At 39.9% G+C, this 18,324-nt stretch overlaps 1 protein-coding gene across 2 annotated transcripts; it reads left to right on the plus strand.

Moving 5' to 3' along the window:
* Positions 1–1,917: 1,917 nt before the first annotated feature.
* cfap58 (cilia and flagella associated protein 58) lies at positions 1,918–17,657 on the plus strand. 2 transcript variants are annotated; one of them, XM_039618022.1, is made up of 18 exons: positions 1,918–2,025; positions 3,678–3,947; positions 4,135–4,283; positions 4,384–4,534; positions 4,902–5,096; positions 6,607–6,744; positions 6,936–7,095; positions 7,962–8,044; positions 12,842–13,033; positions 13,114–13,275; positions 13,447–13,593; positions 14,816–14,956; positions 15,027–15,250; positions 15,584–15,692; positions 15,777–15,881; positions 16,067–16,186; positions 16,385–16,509; positions 16,607–17,657. In XM_039618022.1, the coding sequence occupies exons 2-18, from the start codon at positions 3,762–3,764 to the stop codon at positions 16,716–16,718; spliced, it is 2,499 nt and encodes an 832-aa protein (XP_039473956.1). In that variant the 5' UTR covers positions 1,918–2,025; positions 3,678–3,761; the 3' UTR covers positions 16,719–17,657. The 2 variants fall into 2 exon arrangements, with proteins under 2 accessions (XP_039473956.1, XP_031594361.1); XM_031738501.2 differs by lacking the exon at positions 1,918–2,025 and adding an exon at positions 2,164–2,249.
* Positions 17,658–18,324: the final 667 nt, after the last annotated feature.

Here is an 18,324-nt window from a genome sequence, read left to right on the forward strand (position 1 = left end):
GTGAGGATGCGGACAATGTATACTGTACTCAGTTGTCTGTTCTTAGCTGATAAGAGTGGTTTTGCTATTATTGAAAATTAGAGCTACTTGTATAATTTTGGTCTGCTTGCTTAGAAAACACTGTCTGGGTGGATGTTGTCCCTACCCGATCAGGTATGGAAACCCAATCCTTAAGGAAACAGCAACCCTACAGCTTGATATTCTCTTCTGTGTAAACACAAACAAACAAACAAACAACAACAACACCAACAAAAAAACAACAGCACAGTTAAGCATTTTTTTTTCAATATTTTATTTTAATTTTTCCAGCATAGAAAACCCCATCAACGAACAAATACAGCTCAAGCGCTGAGATAATAGCACAATAATAATAATAATCAATAGAGAAAGACAAAAAAGAAAAAAAACCCATTAAAATTAGAAACTACCAGTATCCATAATGAATTAAATGTCATGAATATGTAATAAACAGGGAAATTGCAGTGCCATGGTACATGTTCATATAACGTGAGCTTTCTCAAGGTGATTACAAAACGGAGTCCAGGATTTTGAGAAAATATTTGCTGCAGGTTCAATTCAATTCAATTCAATTGTATTTATATAGCGCCAAATCACAACAAAAGTCGCGCTGCAGGTGTTTGTAGGTATTGAACTTTTTCCAATTGAATGACTGATAACATGTCATTGAGCCAGATACTGAAGGAGGGAGGAACAGCGGACTTCCTTTAGAATAAGTCTTTTCACAATCATCATTCTGAGATCAATTGGCACCCGCACAGTCGCAGGGATAGTTCTGGAACGTACACAGCCGAAAACTGCAATTTCTGGATTGGGTGAGATGGAGATCCCATAAGCTTTAGAGTACCAATCAAATATTTTGGACCAGAAATCGGTCAATGAGGGGCAATGCCAGAAAGCGTGAGCCAATGTGCTCTCTGATATTTTACATCTGTCACATATGGGGGAAGTTGAAGAATAAATTTTGTGTAGCCGAACCTTGGAGTAATGTAGCTGATGGACAATTTTAAATTGTATTAATTGATGTCTGCTGTTAAAAGAGCAGGAATGAATTTTTGATAAGCATTTGTCCCACATTGATTCTGATATTTCTATACCCAATTCCTCCCTCCAAGCGTCTCTTATTCTCGTAGTCTGCACTTCAATGCATCAAACAAATGTACAATTGTAGAAATCAGATGTTTGCAGTAAGGAGGGCTCAGGAGCATATTAAAAAGGTTATGTTCATTTGGAAGATCTTGGTAATTCTTCATATTGGATTGCATAAAATGCCTGATTTGTAGGTAACTTTAAAAATGTGAATGCGGTAAATTGAACTTTTGCTTAAGCTGATTAAATGATGCAAATTTTCCATCTATATAAAGATCTTTGAATTTGGTTAAGCCCTTCTCCTTCCAAACATAGTAGGATTTATCATCCCAAGGAGGCAAAAAGGCATGGTTATCACATATTGGTGTCCGCACAGAGGAGTTTGGCAGTTCAGAAAAACCTCTAATTTGGTTTAAAATCCGCACAGATTGTTTTGGAACAAACCCCAGTTTCTTAAGACTCTCAGCCCTCCCTACTTTGAGAACAGGTAAGCATTTTAACTGTGCATCTAGAAAGCCCAGCCATAGGGGCACCTCAAGCCAGTGTATTCCTAATGCTGGTCCCAAGCCGTGATAAATAGGGAGGGTTGTAAATTTCTAGATCGGTTGGGGGCTGAGCTATCAGCCTTTACTGCAAACTGGTCCTGCTGAGCAATGTGTGCTCAGAATTCTGGGGGGACAAATAAAGAACGTCCCCACTTTTTTTTCTTCCCAGTGGCCCTAATCCTGTTCCGTAGGAGAGCGCTGTAATCAGCATGTAAAAGTGCTGAATGCGGTCAGACTTTATGTTCTTAAATTCTCTCTAACATTTGCTCACTTTCCTCAGGTAAACCTCCATGGTGTAAACTTGTGTGAAACAGCCTTAGAAAAGAATGACAACTCAAGTGACCCCATCTGTGGTCACTGAGACATAAAAACGGTATGTATCAAAACTGATTAATAAAGAAAGAAAAGACGAGCGTGTTCAAACTAAGGGAAGCTTCAATAAGCTCCTTTCCCTTGTAAATCCTCGAGATCCATGCCTCTCGCGAGATCATGGTTGCTTAGCAACCAATGACACAGCTCTGTTGATAGAAACCCTAGTGCTATGCTAAGGAATTTTACCCAGAAAATATAAAGTGACTTTGAGTTGGTAGCATGGAGGTAAGTTTGTCTTGAAAATGGTTTAGTCAGAGTATCACAGACGAATACTGGCTATTAAACGGCTAACATGAGGTTTAAAAAATGTCATTGTTTGACTTTTCATTAAAGCTAAGGAGATACATTTTAGACTTAGCTCATAATAGCATAAAGTAAGTAGTGGGCTCATCTGTTGTAGAAAGGATTGTCTCAGTGTCCTCATGAGTCTATGTAAAAAATGTCATACACTCATATTTTATTTATAACAGAACAGAGAAAATATATCAGTTTTTTTTTAACGTGAGACATTTTACTATTTCATGAAAAATATTAGATCATTTTGAATTTGATAACAGTAACAAGTCTCAAAAAATCTGGAACAGGGCAAAAAAGGCTGGAAAAGTAAGTGGTACTAAAAAGAAACAGCATGGGGAACATTTTTTGCAAGCAATTAAGTTAACTGGCAACAGTTCAGTAATATGACTGGCTATAAAAAGAGCAGCTTAGAGAAGCAGAAGCTCTCAGAAGTAAAGATAAATATCTGTGCAAGGCTAAAAACCAGTATTGGAGTCCGACAGTCTTTGGTCATTCAAGCAGCGTTACATTAAAAAACAGCAGGACTCTATCATGGAAATCATTGCATGGGCTCAGCAGCGTTTCTCTGTGCGAGAACACAGTTTGGACAAATTGCCAAAGTTTATTTAAAATTGATTGAGGCAAAGTGAAAAACTGTTCTGTGGCCAGATGAATCAAAGTTTGAAACTAGTGTTGGAAGTGCATGGACACTGCATCTTCTTGAATAAAGAAGAGAGGTACCATCTGGCTTCTTGCTATCACTTCAAAGGCCTGCATATCTGATAGTATGGAGATGCATTAGTGATAATGGAATTGGCAGCTTGCACATCTGGACAGGCATTATCAATGCTGAGAGGTATGAGCACGTTTGAGAGCAACATATGCTGTCATCCAGATAATGTCTTTTCTGGGAAAGCCTTGCATATTTCAAGGAGAAAATGCTGTATATATTACAACAGCGTGGCTTTGTAGAAGTCCTGAATTGGTTTAAGACACAGCTGTTGCCCCCAGACCCTGAAATAGTCTGGCCTTCCACAAAAAGTGCCCTCCAACAGCTCAAATATTATTTCCACTTGCTTTTAGTCAGGGAGCCTCTTGTTTGTTTGTTTGTTTTTTGTTTCTATCCAGTCAGATTTTCTTATTGGTGCTCACATATTCTGTCCAAATCTTCATTTAATTTAATAAAATTAATATAATTTATTAATTTTTAATAAAATGTAAATTTTATTGTAGGATTTGCTTGTCTTTTTATTTAAATGTGCTTTAAAATAGGTGCTTACTTTGATTTTTGTTAAAGGGTTTATGATACGTTTTAAATGTGCTTTAAATACAGTTGATATGACTGATAGACTTACAGTTTACCTGCTGTGTTTCCAGGAGACGGGGTCAACAGGAGAAGACTCTTTTGAGTCCTTGGCAGAGTTTCAGGTGGTCCTCAGTGAGCTGGTTGGCGATGCGAGCATGGACAAAATCCGGGTGGAGTACGAGAAGCTCATCCATGTGCTGAAGAAGTCAAGAGAGAACGAAAAGAGGCTAATGTCTAAATGCAGAGAGCTGAATGCAGAGATTGTGTCCACCTCAACTAAGGTGGCTGCAGCCCTGAAATTATCTCAGGAAGATGCAACAACAATAACATCACTAAAAAGGGTATGTGCCCCAAACACAAGAACTACAGCATAGTGCAGAATAGCTTATTCATTTAGGTGCTTGACCATAGCAATAATTTTCTGATCATGAGGTGACGGGTATAGAAATTTTTTTTGGTGTTGTTTTTTTTTAACATTTTCTTTATTATGTAGCTTCTGCTAAAGAAAATAATTTGCTTACATTGTAGGAGCTGGATAAAGCCTGGAAAATGGTTGATGCTGCTCATGATAAAGAGAAGAAGGACAAAGAGACAATCAGGAAACTACAAGAAGATGTTTCCAACCTAACAATAATGGCTGAAATTCAGACTGGGTTTTCCAGGGACCAAGAACAGAAGTGTGTCTGTTGCCCTTTTTTTTGACTGTACAGATGTTGGATTAAGTGGATTAGACCATTTTTAACGTGTGTGTGTGTGTTTTTTTCTTTTGGTTTTTAGTGATCTATTTAACATGATTGATGAGCTGACCAAAGAGAGGGATCAGCTGCTGACTACAGCAGAGGGTCTGAGAGAAAAACTAAACAAAGCCATTGCAACCCAGCAAGAGATAGAGGCCAAACGAGAGCGTGCCATAGAGAATATTTCACAGGTAAAAACATTTGTATCTAATAATGCAACACACAAGGATCAGCGATTGAAACTTTGCCTGCAAAAAAAGAAACTCTTTTAATAATGGGTGTCTGTAATTACATATTTAAATGAATAATGATACAGTATTACCCCTGTCTCAGTATATGTACAGATGGCCATTTGAAGCACTTTTAGCTAAGAAAAAAACCCCCCAATACACATAAACATGCACTAATGTAGTATTTTCTGGTTCAATAGATGATTTCATGCATTTTCTATTTGCATGTTTTGGTCTCGAGGTAGGATTTCATGACCATTGACTCTGATAAACACAATAAAATTCCACTCTAACTCCAGACTGCTGCTTGTCTCCTGTCTAAACCCAGCTCCAACAGGAGCTTCAGGTGCAACAGAATGAGATTTCCCGCGAGATGAGGCTGAAGGAAAAGCTGGATAAGGAGGTAAAGCAGCTGCATGTCGGTATGGAGGCCAGGATGGGTGAAATCAAAGCTCTGAATCTGCAAGGCCAAAAGGCTAAAGAGGAGCAGCAGAAACTGGAGCAGCAGCTAAAAGAGCTAAAAGTAAGCAAGGGAGTGGGATGGATTATCTTTCTGGTGTGACATGTTCAAAAATATCTGCTATCATATTTATTGTCTCAGTTAAAACCGTAGGTTATTATTGCATAAATCTTTTTTGTTAGTTGTATATCGTGTATTTTACATATTTAGATGTGTTGTGCTTAAAAGAAAAAGAAATGCCTCAAATTCTTGCGAAAAATAACTTTTTCTTACTTTAAATACTAGAATTTGTAATAATTACCTTTACAAATAAGTATAATGTAGAATTAGCTCCTCTGTTTCAATTCCAAAACTTCCATACTTGTTACTTCCATACAAAGTAACAGACAGTCCAAAAAAGAAGTGAAGAAGAGTGTGCAGTCAGGGCAGAGTGGGTGGAAACAAGTGCAAGGGGTGATTTGGGATAGAAAGACAGCAGCACGAGTGAAAGGGAATTTTCACAAGTTGGTAGTGAGGTTTTGTATGGTTTTGATGCTGCCACTAAAAAAAAGACAGGAAACTGAGCTGGAGGTGGCAGAGCAGAGTTGCAGTGACAGAGTTTCTTTCTAGTACTGTCTTGATGCATGCTCAATCATCCAGGTAAGTAAATCCCAAAAGGTTGGACGTACCGTTTTCAGTGGGAGAAACGTTTGGTCACTCATCCAAGTGACTTCTTCAGTCTCAGCTGACTGCAGGTTTCCCCAATTTTATAAACAGCACATTTGCACAATAACTGAAGCTAGCCCACAGAATGAACAATGTGCTGTGAGGTCAGTTCCTTGATCATGACCATTGATCAACAACCACTGATCATTGATCAATGGCCATGAGTACCATTCACAGAGAGTTGGGGAATGGCTGCAATCACAGCATTATAAGATGATGACAGATGTACACTTAGCCCCCTTCCTTGATTCAGAGAGGCTCTTTCCCTTTTCACGTAAATGGCCTCCTTGACTCAAACCAGCGTTCCTCCCTGTCCAGGATGTGTACGTCCTCGTCATTGAAAGAGTGTCCACTGGCCTGTAGGTGTAAGCAGACTGTGGAGTCCTGGCCTGACGAGTTAGCTCTTCTGTGCTTCACCAGAGATTGTTTGGTTTCCCCGATGTATAAATCATGGCAATCCTCCTGGCACTTAACAGCGTACACTATATTACTGTGTTTGTGTCGGGGGACCCGATCCTCGGGGTGGACCAATTTTTGGCAAAGCTTGTTTTGGGGTTTAAAGCCACAGAGAAAAAATGTTTAGAAAAAAATGTGTCTCAACTGTTCCGATACTCCTGACACGTACAGGATCACTACGGGTTTTCTCTTGGCAGCAGTTGTCCTTCCCTCCTGGATCGGCTGGAGCTTTTTTTAGGCACCTTCCGAGCTTTGACAAATGTCCATCTGGGATAACCACATTTACTCAGGGCCTCTTTCTAATATTTTAGGGTCCTTACCTAAAGGTGAGGTTTTTGTGACTTGGCAATATGTGAATAAAATTGAATTGATTTGAATGAAAGAATACATATTTGTTCTCTAACTGCAACAGATTTTGAATGAAAAGTCAGCCAAGGAGTTGGAGCAGATGCAGGCGAAGAACACCAAGCTGCAGCACGAGTGTGAGCAGCTGTCATCAACCAAAGAACACCTCTCCCTGCAAAATCAACAGAATATAAATGAGCTTAAGGTACACTGTTGTCCACTAATGTACACTTAAACAGAGTCACAACATGGTACTGTTCAGAGAGTTCATTAAGAGATATATCAGAATGTAGTCAGAGTCAGTGTCCTATGCATGTACAATGACATATGCTGTCCATATCCCTCTTCCATCACTGTGTGTAATGTTTCAAACACCCTGCTGCCCCCACTGGTCAGATGAGAGAGGAGGAGGTGAGTCAGTTGCGTCAGGAAGTTGCCAAACAAACAAAGATGAGAGAAGCCATCCAGAAGAAGTTTCACCAGATAGAGGATCAGAAAGCTGATGTGGATGTGCAACGGGAGACCCTGAAAGCACAGATCGCTGGTCTGGAGAAAGGTAAAGGAGCTCACCTTATGACTCATGAAACACACAAGCACTTTGCAACATAAATGACCGTCTTACATCTGCAGATTTGAAGTAGAACTTTTACAGGCATATACTGAATAATATATATTTTTGAGGCAGTGACAGTAATCACTATGTTAAAAAAGCCAGAATGTAAGTGGCTTTTTGGTATTACGAACTACAGTGGCTTGCAAAAGTATTTGGCCCCCTTGAACTTTTCCACATTTTGTCACATTACAGCCACAAACACGAATCAATTTTATTGGAATTCCACGTGAAAGACCAAAACAAAGTGGTGTACACGTGAGAAGTGGAAAGAAAATCATACATGATTCCAGACATTTTTTACAAATAAATAACTGAAAAGTGGGGTGTGCATAATTATTCAGCCTCCTGAGTCAATACTTTGTAGAACCACCTTTTGCTGCAATTAAGGGGGCCGAATACTTTTGCAAGCCACTGTAAATCCTGCAATGAAAAACCCTTTGAAGGAATTTGGAGAACGTGTTTCTTTCGTGGCCTTGGATACATATTGTATTGGTGGCTGACATAATGAGGCCAAAAAGTAAGTGTTATGATTGTTAGAAATGCACACAAACACCTGATCAGAGCAGAGTAGAGGGATGCAGCACTAAGTGTTAGTTTAAGTTATGTGCTGCCATCATTTTCATTAAGGAGTGAGACACCAGAAAGCCTTCTAAATTGCATTGTAATTTTTCAGAGCAATTTCTAGGCCTGAGAAATGACTTCAGATGACACAGCGCCACACTGATGGAAGAAAAAATGGTCAATTTTGAAATGTTCAACACAACTGACCATCAGTACATATAGTAATCACCACCCTTCTTCCTCTACAGATCTTGAATTGTCTCAGAAGCAAGTAGAAGCTGACAAGAAAGCCATAGATGAGCTGATCCGAGAGAGAGACATCTTAAATAAGGTATCCGTTATAGCTTATAGTGCTGTGACACACTATAAACCAAGCTGGGACATTTTATAGAATGTGCTCATTTTGAATCTGATTACAACAAAACCTTTTTAACCCTCGGAGGTTATAATTATAATACTGTGTAATCATCCCTGCCGTTTGGGAGAGCAGCATAAACCATTGCTAGTATTAAACCCCGATCCTTTTGTCCCCATGATAGAACAGAGAAAACCGACTCATAGTGTGTTAAAACATTTATATTTCTTTTTATTCAATCATCTTCCAGAAGAGAGTGACCCCTGCACAGCTCAAACGCCAGTTGCAAGAGCTCTAACATTAGAATCATAAACTGTCTCATATAGGTGTTATTTTGGTACTTTACACATCACACAGTCTCAAACATTGCTTATATGGAAAGTTCCTCTTTTCTGTGTCTTATCTATTAATATGCCTGTGCACTAAAACTTCCTGTTTTTCAGTCTGGCTGAGCACTTAGTTTGTGAGTCAAAGGTGGCCTTGCTCTACAAGCCTTCATTATTAAAGTACATAAAACAATATAATAGGAAAATAAGGATATTGATTTCCTGACACTAGCAAATGCTCCTTTGCAATATAAACAAATACAAAGACTAAAACAAATACCTGAACCCCAAATATGTATTGAGATGATTTACTGTATAACAGAAAATGTTTGCTTTTGTGCTTTTTACTATGGCTGAACAATATCATGTTCATTTACAGTGAGAGGTGTCCAGTACATAAGCATGGGTATTTTGTTGGCTTTAATTTTTTTTGTGGTATAGGGCTATATGTATGAAACCTTCAATAAAGTCCACTTAACTGCACTGTTAGGATTGAAACTATGATGATATAGTTTGAGTTCTGCACTTTTGACAAAAATTGAAAGCTGCTGGGTCATCTCACCTGTTCTTTTATGAGCATGTTATGCCACACTTAAAAGCGAAGTGTGGGGTGGGGGGTAACAGAAAGTGAAAAAGAAATGATAAACTGCCGCAAGGTAGATGTCAGTAAAACATGATTCATTACACAAAACTTCTTAAGCAAGTATGAACACAGGGAAGCTCTGTTTGTCAGGGTCTCCAAGGCCAAAACAACAAACAAAACACCCCCTTTCTAACTAAAAACAAACTGAGATCTCTCTATCGAAAAACAAAAATACATTGGCTGTTCTCTCTGACTAGCCACAAAACAGGAGAAAACAATTGAAACAAAAATGGCAGAGAACCCCTACCTGCTTCCACTGTGGTTCACAGTTATCTTAGTAAAGGCACACCCTCACTCACGAGATAAAAAAACAAACAAAAAAAACCACACACCAAGGTTACACCAAAGTTGTAAATTCACACACACACACACACAGCTGTAACTTGCTGCCCAAACCACTGCAGCTCACAGCTTAGGCAAAAAGGGGGAAGAAGAAAAGGCATGGTGGTTTGAGATGGCAGTCTATATGCCGTGGCTGACGAGCTGCAACACACCTCAGCTGCAGCTCATGAGGCAGACCTGGAACACAGGAAAGGGAGAAAAGGCTCTCTCTCACATAGGGAGAGCCACTAGAGGTCAGCGACTGTAACAACCCCCCACATAAAATATTACATAAAGTAAAACAGACATAGTTTTGACACATACCACCAAGTTCATTAGGGAGGTCAACACTACGTCCTGGACAGTGCATCAGTTACCACATTATCCATACCTCTCTTATGTCTGATGTCTATGTTGTACTCTTGAGCAAGCACCTCATCAATCTCTGTTTGTGATTGTACATGTGTTTTAGAAATACCTGAGGGTTATGGTCAGTATAAACCATAACAGGAGTGGTGGTTGATCCCACGTACACGTCGAAATGCTGCAAAGCAAGCAACATGGCCAGCGTTTCCTTCTCAGTGGTGGAGTAGTTGAGTTGATGAGGCTTGAATTTAGCTGAGAAGTAGGAAACCGGGTGACTGATGCCATCAGCTACAGCCTGTAGCAGTACTGCCCCAGCACCAGTAGCGCTTGCGTCCACTTCCAGCTTGAAGGCCTTGCTGAAGTCCAGAGCAGCCAGTACAGGGGCACTGCAAAGGAGAGACTTGGCACAGTCATCGCATGTTGTCACTCGGCAGTCCATACGAAGGGTTCCTTTGGACTGCACAAACAAGTCAAAGGAGCCACTACTGTCGAAAAATTCAGGCAGAAACATCTGTAGTACCCCACTAGACCCAAGAAGCGCCTGAGATCCCGTCTTGTGGTGGGCACAGGGTAGCTCAGGACACCTTCCACCTTCGCATTTACCGGGCCCACCTGGCAGTGTCCCACTTGCTTGCTGAGGTATGTCACTACCGCCTTGGCAAATTCACATTTTGCCAGGTTCAGGGATAGGGAAGCCTGGGCTAAATGAGCAAAAACATTCCTCAGTGTGCTAATGTGCTCATTCCAGCACAACAGATATATCACGATATCATCCAAACACACGTTACAGTTTTTAATGCCTGCTAACACAGAGTTCATAAGCCGTTGGAAAGTGGCTGGTGCATTTCGCATACCAAATTCCATTACTGTGTACTGCAGGAAATGGTCTGGAGTAACAAAAGCTGAAATATTAGAGGCTCTACTAGCTAGAGGAACCTGCCAGTACCCTTTTAACGAATCAAATTTTGTTATGTAGGTAGGTAGGCTTTATAAGTGTTTAGGAACTGGTGAGGCCAATATTGATATGCTTGCCCGTTTGCATAGGATTTCAACTGCTCAGCTGCTTGGTGTGTCCTTATGTTATCAATGTGCAAAAGGTCTGGACTGGAGTCCTGTTTAACACCTGGAGTTTTTCACTTCTCTTGTTCATTGCTTTGGACATTTGACCCCAGGTTTTTTAACTTGTCCACCTTCTGTTCTATTTGCACTTTTACACACTAATTCTGTCTGCTTCTACTGACTTTCATTCCTCTTCTCTTCAGAGCATACCTCCATCTCTCTTCCATCTACTGCCAGATCATGACATCATCTGCAAACATCATAGTGCACAAAATATTTCTGCCTGACCTCATCTGTCAACCTGTTCATTAACACTGCAAATAAGAAGGGGGTCAGAGCTTTAGCCCCATGTAGTTATTACAGTTCAGCATACCACCGTTGTGCTTGAATATTGGTTTTAGTACACTTCTTCATTTCTCAGGCATTTTCTCACTCACTAAAATTGTGGTAAACAATCTGGTTAAACATTAGACTGCCCTCTCTCCTAGATATCCTCATACCTCCAAAGGTATGTCATCTGAACCAACTGCTTTTCTTCTTCCTTAGTGCCCACTCTTCCATACAACCCTTTATAAACTTTTTTTCCTTGCCTGTGCTACCTCGTTCTTTGTCTTACACCTAGTCTTCCAGAATTACTCCAGAATTCCTCTTTCTCCTCTAAGTGAGGATATGCACTGACAACATTCAACATCACCTGCTTTCCAGCTTCACATCGCCCTTTCTGACACTCTCTTTACCTCCACCATGCTCACCCTTCAAGATTACCTCTACTCCATTTTGTTTCCTATCTACACCATGGTGGGACAGTTTGCATCCACCCACAATCGGGGGTCTCCAACTCTAGTCCTTGAGAGGTACTGCCCTGCAGCTTTTTGATTCCTAGCATCCCTATTCCAACACAGCTGAATCAAATGGTTGAATAAGCTCTTCGGCATATCTTCCAGTTTGGCAAAGTAACAAGCCATTAATTTGATTCAGGTATGTTGGAACAAGAATGCATCTAAAAGCTGCAGGACAGTAGCTCTCGAAGACTGGAGTTGGAGACCCCTGCCTTATATCAGCCTTTGTTCTCTCTCGCTTTATCAGTCATAATCTTTATATTTAAAACCCCTACTCTCACCTCGACACTCCTGACTTTCCTTCTCTCTCGTTGCCTTTTAACACACCTTGTCCCCCTCCTCCCACTTTATCTTCAGCCAAGAGTAGCACAGTTTCCATCGGCACTGCCCAACAGCACCCAAGGTGATTTGTTGTTAACCTGGGCCCTGAGCGATCCAGTGTGGAAATCTCATTCCTGATGACACACATATTTGATTTGAGAAAGGTTTTACACCAGATGCCCTTTCTGACACAACCCTCCCCATTAATCCAGGCTAAGAACCAGACTAAGAGTACCCTGGCTTGTGGTGCTCCTGTGGCTGGATCAGAATCGTGAAGGCTTTTCATGGATCTATTTTTTTCTCTACCAAGAAGAAAGCTTTAAGCTGGATGGTTGCTGTTGAGGATGTGGCATCTGAGTATTCAGATCACAGACCAGTTTTAAAAGATTTTGTGCTCTGGGAGATTAGCAGTGGTTCTGGATGTTGTTTATATCTCCCTTTTCTATGGATGGAGGAGTTTTACCTTGTATTTTTTAATCTGGTGACAAAACACATTCGATATTGATATTATTTTTCATGCAGACATACACAAAATCATTTTGTTTGTAATACCAGAAGAGATTCAGTACTGGTTTCCACACTGTTGACTGTGTACACACAGGATTTTTTAAAACATTTGGCTGACATCAAACTCAAGAACATATGTTTCAAAAAATAGTCAAACTTCTCAGTTTTTAATTCAGAATTTTTGTTATTTATTTTTTGTTGTGATAAATGTGTGATTATGATTGACTGATATAGAGGAGGTCTACAGGGTACTTATCTCAATCACTCTTCATATTCAGTAACCAGTTGTTTCTGTACAACAGTACTAAATGAGTGTGTCTTCTTTTTGGTCCTCAGCAGCTGGAGCCTGTGTTAATGCTTACTGTTTTTATGCTTGTATTCCCATGAGCAGAACTTAATCAAAGCTGTGCAGTCAACTGAGAAGCAGCAAAACCTTGTCAAGCTCCTTGAGCAGGACAAGAAAACGTTGGAGCACGAGATCAGCGGCTACCGCCAGGAGGCCCAGAAGCAGCGCAAAATCATCCAGCAGCTGGAGAAAGAACGTGACCGCTACATCAACGAGACCAGCAGCCTCATGCAGAAGGCAGGTCATGCAGGAGGAGCTAGTCTCCTGGATTTGCTTGTTCATTTTTTTTATAAATGGGACGTTTCATCTTTCCACAGGTACAACAAAAAATGAATGATGTAGAAGTTAGAGAGACAGAAATATTTGACTGGAAGAAGAAGGTCACCGAGGCTGCGTGCAAGCTCAAACAGCACGAGAACGTACTGGAGACTGTCGTGTCTGAAAGGAACCTCTACAGCAAAAACCTCATTGAAACTCAGGTAATAGCAAAGTGATGAATCACTGCTGGTGTCATCACTCAGCAGGGCTTAATTACACCAGGGAAAAGGTTGAACACACCATATTTACAAATGTTTATATTGTAATTCCTCTTCAACTTTTCTCTTCTTCCCTTTCCTGTCTGGTCATTGTGTTCTATCTTTCTCCCTTAGGAAGAGATTGCAGAGATGAAAAGGAAGATGAAGACCATGAGCAACCAGGTCACCCGACTCAGAGATGAGATCAGTGTGAAGGAGCTGGCCCTTGCCAAGGATCAACAGGAGCACAAACGCTTAGAGAAAGAAAACGAGACCCTCAAGGTACAGAAAGGTTCCACAAGGGTTCCTAATGGATTCTGGGTCTGACCTCGTCTGTATTTATCTGCTGATCTGCCTTTTTAGTAACTTGACTCTTGGGAAAATATATATTCATTTGAATCCCACCATAGCCATTCTGGATGGTTTTGGCTTTGCACTGTTTTCTAAAATTGATTTAATGGATTAAATTTTTTTTAATAAATGCTTTTATTTAATAGTGCAAAATGCCTTCTGCAAAATGTAACTAAAACTTTTACCAGTAGAGGGAAGTGTTTTACAAGAAAATGCTTATTCAGTTGGTTAACACAGTCACTTCCAAGCTAGAAGATCCTGGGTTTACACCAGCTGTGTGGAGTTTCTCCCTGTGACTGTTTGGGTGGTGCTTCTTAGATGTGGATGGGAGTATGAATGGTTGATTTTCTCTCTGTTTTTTGCCTCTGTTTTAATCATGTTTGCTGTGAGACAATGCAAAGTAGAGGAGAGTGACCACAGAGAGTACCTTAAATACCCTGTGAAAGATGCCACTTCATTACTGGGTTTGGCATTTTAAAAAGATTGTAGCCAACCAATCACAGTGGTGAAAGTTTTATTAAGAAGTGGTCCTTGCTCTTCTGTCCACTTTTTTGCCTTCTCACCAAACAGTTTCCACTTTAACTCTTGCAATGTTCGGGAACACAGCATCTCTGAAGTTCATTTAATAAATCATAATTGTAAACACTGGTAATATAAAAACACCCAAAATGAAGCCGTGTAACACGTGTAAAGAGTTACACTGTAACCATAACTTTACTGTGATCATATTGATGAATTGAGAGATTTTATATCTGATTTATTGCTCAGCTCTGAAAAAAATAATTATTGTAGGTTGTTTAAACATCCATGTGATTTTGAAAATAAAAGCCTTTTTATTAGACTCAGTTGGCATTGCTTCTAATCACTTGTCTTGACATATGAGGCTGAACAGTATTTCCTGAAAATCCTTTCCCTCTGCCAATTTTTTGATTGCCTTTAATTTTATAATGATGCACTTCACAGCATGAGAGAATAAATTTCATTACAGCAGATGGCTTTCACCCACAGGTATTAAACCACTGGAGTGATTTGAATCATATCTAGCTGACAGATTTCAATATATACATGTAAATTGGTGCTATATAAATAAAATTGTCTTGAACTGAACTGAATCCATGTTTGCTCCTATCTACATTTCCTGTATTTCCTACAGGCAGAACTGCAGCTGATCAAGCTCCAGCTGGAAGAAACAAAGCAGTGTGTAGACAGCCAGAAAACAGAGCAGCAAAAACTGCAGAAGATAATATCGGACGCCGATGCTGAGCAGATCCAACAGAAGAAACAACTGGAACAGGTAAAGAAGGAGAAATATAGACGGGTAGAGAGAGACAGAGAAAGAGGTTCTGATTATGTGTTCTCTCAAGGTGATCAGAGAGCGGGACAGCCTGGGCAAGCAGCTGCTGCATAGCAATGACGAGCGTACACTGTTGTATGAGAAGATCAGAATCCAGCAGTCAATCCTGAGCAAGGGGGACTTTCACTACAAGCAGAGGATCGAAGACATCCGCCTGCTCAAGCTGGAGATCAAGAGGCTCAGACACAAGAAGAGCATCCTTGACAAGACTTTGCCCAATACGGAGGAGCTGAGGTAAAGGGAGGCATTTGTGGCCAATAGGGAAGAATGAGGAGGAAGGCAAGATACAAGCATTGAGCACAAAAAGGAAAAGGAATGAGGTGACCCGCAGAGACCAGTATTTAGAGTAAAAGAGCCAAAAGGAGTGAGATGGAAAGAGTGTTAGGTAGGAATCGCTGCTGTCAAACAGTAAATTATTTCAAATAGATCCTTTATAAGATTCCAGTATTTCTTGTGATATTTTCACAATGGATTTATTTTTAAAGTCTTAATTAATAGAGTGAAGCAGTAGACTGTTGTTTATGCCTCCAGTTTGAAATTATGTTAATATGTAATCCTGTATTTTAGGCAAGAGCTGTTTCATCTGCAGAGGCAGCTGCTCAGAGAGAGAGCAAGGAACAGCGTGCTTGAGGAGCAACTGAAGCCTATAAATATTCACAGATGGAGGCGACTAGAGGTGAATGATTTATCCTTCTGTTAGCTCGAAACTTTCATAGCACTAGCTTTTCTTTTTCACATGTTCTAAATGACTGACTTGCAGGGGAGTGACCCTGGTAAATACGAGCTCATCCGTAAGATTCAGTCCTTACAAAAGCGCCTGATCGCCAAAACCCAAGACCTTGAGGAACGTGAGCTCTTGTTGCAGGTGAACACTTGTTTTAAACTAACTGATCTAAATAATGATCTTTGCTTTGTACCTGCAGAAGCGTCTTTGGATCATTTGTCTTTTCAAGTTTACTCATAAAAATAAGTGTGACTCACAGATGCATGGTCTTCTTTCAAGCCCTGTACTTTACCCATAATTTCCTTTCTTTTAATTTTACAATGAAGGAAAAGGAGAAGCTGTATGTGGAGCTAAAGCACATTCTGGCCCGGCAGCCGGGTCCTGAGGCAGCCGAGCAGCTCCAGCAGTGTCAGTGGACCATCCGAGACAGAACCAAAAAGCTCAAGGTCTTGTGCAGAAAATCCCAGATCTGTATCATTTGTGTTTACTTTTTGATATAAATAATGACTTCAATCAGATGATTTTTTTAAGTCAAAAAAATGGCACCAACATTCAAGACAGTATTTTTTTAATATCTATTTAGATAGATGGCACTGGTTTCTCACATCTCTGACAAAAAGATGTTTTTCCATCTAATTTTTCAGGCACTGATAGCAGAGTTGAGAATGCTTGACTCGAAGATGAATGAGTATAAAAGTGAGAATCAAAGACTGGCCATGGAGCTAGCAAACGTTACGAAGAAGTACCTAAGTGAGAAAAAGCTCCAAAGGTGAGGCTGATCTTTGTTCTAATTAAAAGCTCCAGTATATAACGCACTGAGAAAACATTGAGCTGCTCATCTTTTCGTTCACTGTGTGTCTCCTCAGTGAGCAGAGGACAAAGATCAAGGTGGAGCACCCGGAGCTTCTGCCTCAGCTGAGCAGCAAACCCCATTTTACAGGAGGAGGTTTCAGAGTTGATAATCCTGTAAGAAGATAATTTAAAACCTGATATATTTTTAAACATTTGAAATGAATAGTTCACAAATCATGACATGACCTCACACCTGTCCATGACCTCAGTAGCATAAGGTTGACCATTTGTTGCTTTCAGTTTTATGTTCTAATATAGTATTTTTGTTCTGTGTAAATCTTTGGCAAAATTCCACCAAATCCTGTACTGAGGTCTTTAAGAGTGCTCCTTTTTGTGAGTAGACAAGCTTGGCTCAACAGTACATCAGCATGAATGTATTGTGCTTTGTGATTATGCAAATCTTAAAAGAGCAACACAGGTATGAAAGAATATTTGTATGCAGATTAGAAATAGCAGTATGGTTCTGATGGGCACCAAAGGACTTTAGGGTTTAACTATAAAGCGCATTAAACCTCCCAATAATATCTGATGAATATAATGATCCAATCTAACAGTTTGTACATGGTTGTATGAATCGAAAAGAATAAAGAATCCTGTGTGTTTTCACATCCACAGCATCAGCACAGCTCCGTCTGGGTTTCAGGCAGTAAAACATTCAGTTTCTTCATTTTTAAAATAAGAGAATATTGTGAACATTACTCATGTCTTTTGCAGTGTTCTGATGTGTGTGCTATCTAATAGAGTTCAGGATTGTTAAATGTTCTGCTATTCCGAGTCTGCTGCTGATCTTTCTGGGCTCTGCCATAGATCTATGTTAACCAGATGTTGACTGATCTGTCTGTAAAGGAACTTGCATACATATAAAATGTTTTAATATAAATACTTTCTTTCGTTCAAGCCTCCATCCTTCACACAATCACTCAGCAGCAGTTTTTGTTTCTAGTTTGCATTAATTTATTGCCATCTAAAGCATTTTAAGAAGACTTCACTTCCTGTTTAACAATACAAGCATTAAAAAATTCGTCAAATGTAGAGTGTTCAGAATCTGTTCAGAATATTGTACTGGAAGCCTATTTTCATGAAATTTAATAAAAAAGACTTTCATCACGTTGTCATACCTGAAATTGAAAGCTACAGATCTTAGTGTTGCCAAATGCCACTGTAACCCCTGACTGTTCTCATTTTTCTGTTTAGGTGTCATCCTCTTCCATGTTGGCAACAGAAAATACTTTATCTGCTGCCTGTTTCTACTTTGAGTACATTTCAGAGTCTGTACTTTTTCACTTTTACTTGAGTAAAAAAGTACTTCAACTTTTACTAGAGTATTTTTTAACACAAGTATCTGTACTTCTGTCTGTATTTTTGTTACCTTGGATCATTCAGTTATAAAATGTGAGACATTTCAGTAAGTTAATATGATATCCCTGTCATCACCACAAGATGGCAGCAAAGTACTCACTGTAGTGGATTCCAGGATGAGGAGGATAGCTCAGTAGGTAGAGTGGTGGCCCCATGATCGGAAAGTCGGGGGTTCGAATCCACTGAACTGAAGTACCCCTGAGCAAGGTACCGTCCCTACACACTGCTCCCCAGGCGCCCAATGGCTGCCCACTGCTTCACTGAGTGAATGGTGTAAAACAGAGAGGAATTTCCCCACGAGGATCAATAAAGTATACATTATTATTATTATCTACCAAATTACTTAGACACAGACATGATTTTATAGTTTGTT

Source organism: Oreochromis aureus, linkage group 10, assembly GCF_013358895.1.
Source record: "Oreochromis aureus strain Israel breed Guangdong linkage group 10, ZZ_aureus, whole genome shotgun sequence".
Classification (NCBI taxonomy): Eukaryota; Metazoa; Chordata; class Actinopteri; order Cichliformes; family Cichlidae; genus Oreochromis; species Oreochromis aureus.

Coding starts and splice junctions, on each gene's coding strand:
- cfap58 (XM_031738501.2), top strand. Junction 13,034..13,113: donor CCAGCAGCCTCATGCAGAAG/GCAGGTCATGCA, acceptor ATCTTTCCACAG/GTACAACAAAAAATGAATGA. Junction 15,882..16,066: donor AACGTGAGCTCTTGTTGCAG/GTGAACACTTGT, acceptor TTTACAATGAAG/GAAAAGGAGAAGCTGTATGT.